This window comes from Sesamum indicum, linkage group LG1 (assembly GCF_000512975.1).
Source record: "Sesamum indicum cultivar Zhongzhi No. 13 linkage group LG1, S_indicum_v1.0, whole genome shotgun sequence".
In the NCBI taxonomy this organism is placed as follows: Eukaryota; Viridiplantae; Streptophyta; class Magnoliopsida; order Lamiales; family Pedaliaceae; genus Sesamum; species Sesamum indicum.
The window spans coordinates 10994843-11001496 of NC_026145.1; the positions used below are offsets into that span (position 1 = coordinate 10994843).

A 6654-nucleotide genomic window follows, 5' to 3' on the forward strand; every position below is an offset into this window, starting at 1 on the left:
CTATTTAATTAGCGAACATCCCTCGGACTCACTTTTCCAGTCTTAAGAAATTACACGGTATAATTTAAATAAATTGTTAACATACATAGATAATTATTAAAAACAACGTGCTACACTGAACTGGGCTAATTATGGGGATTTAAATTATTTAAAAAAAAAATCATCTTGATTCTTGGACTATGACCCAACCCTAATCATCTGAAAGCCCAATCCAACAACTCATCTACCCCTTCTAATGTACAGCTTCCTACCTTAAACTTAGCCCATACAGTCTTCGAAAGTAACATTTGGGCTACAATCAAAAGATTTGGCCCATTAAAACCCGATGGCCCAAATGCATATTTCTTCCAAACCTCCTTATTATCCTTAATTTATTTGACATTGGTATCTTACCGAAACATCTTTTTTGAGTAATAAATCAATTCAATCAATACATTAATATAATAAAAAATTATAATAAATTAGACTGACTCAATTAGTATATTAATACGACTCAAAACAGTAACAAATTACAATAACGCAATAACTTACATAAAATGAGAAATAACATTCGCTACCATTCCCATTCCCACTCCCAGTTGGCTAATATGTATGAATGGGGGTTATTCAATTTCCGTTGGTAGACAAAAGTTTGATTTTTTGGTAACTAGTGGACCAAAAATGACAAGTAGAGAGAGAGAGAGAAAAGGGAGGGTTTTTACATGTGATATTTAGTGGAGGATTGGAAAAGCTTACACGACACGCTCTCAATTTTGTCAAAAAGAAGCGTCGCTTTCTCTTCTCATGTGTCTGTCTCTCTGTCTGTCTCATTTTTAATTCATATCTTTGCTACAAAAAGTACACCAAACTCACTATTATTTGCATTCATTTATTTCCTTTCGATTTTGATGCTTTTGGAATTGGCCTTCTCCATTTAATGTATTTGCTTAACAATTTTGACAAAAATTTAAGCCACACTACCCATATTATATTTAAAAATAAAAACAATAATGTTTCGTAAAGGTAAACTACATCAACGTTCATTCAAATTATGTTAATCAATTATGATTAATACACTATGTTCTTTATAAGGAGTGTGCTTGTGTATTTATAATTTTATAGAAAGTATAAGAGTTCGTATAATTATACGTAATTTCAGAGGAGTCATTGTAATTTAATATAATTTCGATAAAAATGTATTTTTTTTTATTTTTCAATAAATGGTGAGTATCTGATGCCAAATTTTTAATTAGGATAAATTACATTGACATTCTCTGATATTGTGACTAATTACACAAACATCTCTTACTCTTTGCAAATTATAAGTATGTCCGGTAAGAAGTGTCAATATAACTTATCGTAAGGGGTATATCTGTAAAAATTTTACCCCTAAAGATGGATGTACTTGTAAGTTCACGAAGGGCATAGAACATTTATGTAATTAAACTTTTCTTCAAAGGGCGTCGATACTTTTTTTTTTGTCGGAAAAAGAGAATTGTTTGGATTTAGGATACGAACCCTATAAGTTTATTAATAGGGTAAATTATAAGCAATTTTTCCTGAAATTCAACATAATTACGAATACCTCTCATTGTTTGAAAAATTACCAATTATTACAGCGTATGAGAAATATGAAGAAAAGCAATAAATTAGGTATAAATTGCTCAAAAAAATAGGAGCACTATTACATTAGGCTTACTTAAATAAAAAGTTAGTCGTTTAAATGATACATTCATCAAATAATTAATGATAGCCAAATTTTAAGTTTCAAGTTGTTTTCAATGACATAAAGGAGACTATATATATTTGATTTTTACACATAAAAATATCATAATTGCATTTTGGTTCACTCACTTTTCAAGATGATGAGAGGCATGAGTTTAACTATAAAATCTTTAATAATGTACTTTTGATAAATAGAGAGAAATTATGAATAGATTTTATCATTAAATTGTTATACATCTATTTCATTAGAACAAATATTATTTATAGTGATAGCTAATAGCGCAGTAAATATAAATTAATCACAATTTTGCAACAGTCATTAGCCGTTGTTTCTGCAAGTGGGCTCAATGCATTAGCCACAGCTAAAAATTATAACAAATATTCTGGCTATAGTTAAAACCATAAAAAATATTAATTAGTCGTGATGATAATTTAATTTTTTGTATCGATTTTGTTTGATTGTGATGGATAGTTCTTTTAAGCTACAACTACTTACACTATGTTTGTTTTCATTTTCAAATTATTTTCGAGACAAGTCAAAACATACTCAATGTTTGCCATCATTCAAAAACACTTTATGTAGGTGTTTTTAACTGTTTTAGCATAAATACACACATATACATAAATATATATAAAAAAAACATGATTTGATAATGAATAATACTTTTTGTCTTCCAAAACACGACATTAAACATATAATACTTATTTTAAATTATCTCCAAAAAGAAATCCAAACATATATACTATCTTTAGCACATACTTATTTATCTTTATTTTTCTCTCTCTATCTCCATAAAACACAATAAAACACTCAAAAAGTGAATCTAAATATTATGTTACAGTCTAAGGAATAGTTATTTTAAATTTTCAGTGGTTTTTTCAATCATTACTTTTTTGTATGCATGTGGACGTAGATACATAGAAATACTTTTAGTAATGCATTGTTACATGACCAACAATTTAATATAGTACGAAAATATAATTGTAAGTTTTATTTAAATAAAAGTACATTAGTTCGACACAGAAAAAAGATTAAATACACTTAAATTTCATCTAAAAATACAAAATTTCATTTCCCCCCCTAAAAGTTTCAAAATTATAATTATACACTTCTAAGATTATCTATTTATAGCTAATACTCTTCTATTACCCCGAGGTTAGACAGAGTTGCTGACATTATCCAAAATAAATAAATAAATAAAATTTTTATTTTTACTGCTCATTTAACATTATCATATATATTTTTGTACTTATAAATAGATAAATAATATATATAAATGAATGAGATTAGCATCAATATATATTTTTCCTCGTAAGCACAAGATTTTTATATCAACTGATGGGTCAAATTAAAAATCTATGTAATTTTTTTTTTGCTGAAATTAATATTTTACGTCCAAATCCTAACAAAATGAGGTTAGGTGTAAACGCTGAAGTCATGAAAAGATGTACGTATAATTTTAAAACTTTTTTCAAGAAAGTGTAATTTCATTTATTAAGAGGATCTAAATATAATTAACCCAAAAAAATATATAACTAGCAATTTTATTCAAATAAAAATATATTAACTTAACATTTCTCAATAATACAGAATTATAATATTATCAATTAATTCAAATATATTTTATTTTTTATATAAAAAATGAGAAACACATATTCCCCATCAAAATTTGAAATTGAGAATGAAAATAAAATCAAACATGGACTAATTCATCCAAATGGAGCTTGACTTGACTATCACAAGTCATACTCACACGCATCAACGCGTCCAAACAAATTTATACATTTGTTGAACATTTCTTTGCTATAAATAGGCAAAATTTAAAAATAAAGTAAAAGATAAATTAAAGTATTGCCCCTTTCATTCCAAATTTATTTATTAATTTAATTTTTAAAATAAATTTTTTATGAAATGAAAAAAGGAAAATTTTGTGGATATCTTTATACTCTACTCTAACATTATAGTAAAGACTTTAATGCTATTCTATTATTATTTAAAGAGTAAATTCCATTAATTTTTTTGAGATTAAATCTAATTATACAAATATTTTATATATTTTTAAAAAATTATAAATAGACCCCTTTATGGGGGTGTTAGTGTAATTTATCTCGTGTTGTGTTTGTGTAAGTTTTGCTCATTTTTTTTTTATATTATATCGATTCAACGAATACATCAATATACTAAAAACTGTAAACAACAAAATACATCAATATGTCTGTAAATCAATTACAATTGCAATAACTCACATAAGGTGAGACAAATAAATATCTATATATTTCGTGGAACTCGAACCCATGATCTTGAACTTATTAATAGGACCTCAAACTTAACTTCAACCACTAAGCGAACATGTTGTTTGTAAGCTTTTCATTTTAAAAATGTGTTAGTATAAATTAAAATTATAATATGAAGGGAATATTTATAATTTTATAAAAAAGTAGGACGTTTATATAGTTACACTTAATTTCAAGGGAGTGCCAATGAAGCTTTATTTTAAATGTAAGAATAATTTAAATAAAAGTAATGCAAATAAATATAATTTTATTTTAACACGTTAAGAAAACAGAATACATTTAATGTAAGGAATAACATTCGAACTATTTGAAACTAGCGTATCGAAATACATTTAATATGTGCGTGTAACTTAAAAATTTGATTATTGTATAAAAGAAAAATAAAATAAAATGAAGCACCATTGCAATTGATAAAATAAATTAATTAAAGTGTGAACAAAAAATCACTTATAGAACTAAATAATCACTTTTATAAATGAAGAGGGATTAATTGATGTCTTCTTACAATTTGATTTGTTAATTAATTTATCCTTTCTATGATATATATATATATATATATTTGTCCTCCACTTTCTTTAGAATTTTTCTTAATAATAAATTCATATAAAGTATAAATCTAGAGCGGATTTTATTACAATCTAAAGCAACATCCATAGATTAGAAAAGTAGTATTATTTTTCAAATATATAATTCAGCAGCCGTTTCCTTAATCACCTGAACAAAGGTATCGTCCTTCCATGTGATGAATCCATGGAGTTTTACGCATACCCATCTCATTCTTTTCCCTCTTCATCATCAGCCTCGCCGGAATCTTATTCTTCACTCGGGTCTTTGGTCAATAAGATCAAAGAGTTCGTTCGGCGTGCGGTTTCTGCTGTAATTGGGAATGTTTTCTCTGCGATTTTCACATTTTTCTTTGCCTTGGGTAAGCAGTTTGGTCTCTCATTCTTTTTCTGGCTTGATTTCTTGATGATGATCTTGATTTTAGTTTTTCAAGAAAGTTGCTATTTTGTTTTCGATTTTTTTGTTTCCTTTGTTTTTATGAATTTTTATGTGTTTTTGAAATTTGGGGTTTCGTGATTCTGGGGTTTTGTTGTGTTTACCCACAATCACCGGCCTCATTTTGCCCTGGCAACTGCTTGTGCCTGAAATCTTAATTAGGTTTTGACAATTCATGTGTTCTCTAAATTGGGTTGTCTTTTTTGCCTTATGAGAAGAGAGCAAATGAATGCGCCTGTTGAGTTTTGAAGAACTATGTGTTTAATTTTCTAGTGGGGGCTCTATCTTCGAGTATTTAGGCAGGTTGTCTCTTTTGTGTTTGTGTGATGTTGGGGTTATGGTTATCTCCTGCAGAAACTTTCATTTGAATGGTTGAATTGTGGGTTAATAGTATTCTACAATATGGATTCTTTATTTCCCAAGTAAATATTGATGATTGTTTCATAGAATCTTGCTTGGTAAAATATATTGGCAAGTGAGATATTTCATTGTCCTGTAGCTTGTTCTTGATTTAAGCTGATGAAGGAGTTGTTCCTTGTCTTTCAGTGGGTACCTTGTTAGGAGCAATGACTGGCGCGCTGATAGGTCAAGAAACGGAGAGTGGGTTTGTTAGAGGGGCTTCAGTAGGGGCTATCTCCGGTGCTGTTTTCTCTATTGAGGTCTTCGAATCGTCTCTGCTTTTATGGCAGTCAGATGAATCGGGGTTAGGGTGTCTCCTCTATCTGGTGAGCAATGAATTTTTCCTTCACGATCATGAGTCATGACTTCTTTGTTAATTGAAAGTTTTAATCCTTTTGGAGCAAGAACGGTTTAGAAGTTTGAATTTTGATGTAATTGACTGCATGAAATGTACAGATTGATGTCATAGCGAGCCTTCTAAGCGGTCGACTTGTCCGTGAGCGTATTGGTCCAGCTATGCTTAGTGCAGTGCAAAGCCAGGTAAGATGCCGCTCCTTGCTATTGGACCGAAACTCAGATCAATTTGGTTTACTTACAAACGTTCCTCCTTTAATTCAGATGGGAGCTGTCGAAGCACCATTTGAGGAGGAAGTCCCCAACATCTTTGACACAGGTGGGGCAAAAGGTTTGTTGGTAGACACCGTTGAAAAGATCCCAAAATTTACCATTACTAGAGACGACAGTGTAGATACTTCCGGGGACAGAGTTTCTTGTTCAGTGTGCCTTCAGGTACTACTATTGTTTCTCTCCCAATTAACGGGGCTTTCTTTTATTGATGATTGGAACTGATTTAGAAGAATCTATCTCTGGCTTTTCTATATTTAGGACTTTCAGCTGGGGGAGACCGTCCGTCGTCTGCCACATTGTCACCACATGTTTCATCTACCTTGCATCGATACTTGGCTGGTGAGACATGGTTCTTGCCCATTGTGCAGAAGGGATCTGTGATACATGTTCTCTGTATATTACATGGAAGACCAGTTCTTTGATTCCTTCACACTTGCTTATAGGGTGTCTCTATTTGTTTGATGGACCCTCTGTTGTAGATTGTTCCCATATAGTGATATGTATGTAAATTCAGGCACCCAGCTTGTGTTTGCTCATCGTGCTTGATTGATCATCTTCTTGTATAAAGCAAATTTTGAATTGTGATGGAACTCTGACATCCTGCTTAAAAGGGCTCTCATGAACCTCCAA

The 6654-nt window shown here is 30.0% G+C and overlaps 1 protein-coding gene across 2 annotated transcripts; it reads left to right on the forward strand.

Moving 5' to 3' along the window:
• Nucleotides 4640-6654, forward strand: LOC105162606 (NEP1-interacting protein-like 1). Of its 2 annotated transcripts, XM_011080689.2 has the most exons (5): nucleotides 4648-4924; nucleotides 5545-5723; nucleotides 5854-5937; nucleotides 6016-6186; nucleotides 6283-6654. In XM_011080689.2, exons 1-5 carry the CDS (start codon nucleotides 4750-4752, stop codon nucleotides 6403-6405), a joined length of 732 nt encoding a protein of 243 aa, XP_011078991.1. In that variant the 5' UTR covers nucleotides 4648-4749; the 3' UTR covers nucleotides 6406-6654. The 2 variants fall into 2 exon arrangements, with proteins under 2 accessions (XP_011078984.1, XP_011078991.1); XM_011080682.2 differs by having other exon boundaries at nucleotides 4640-4924; nucleotides 5854-6186.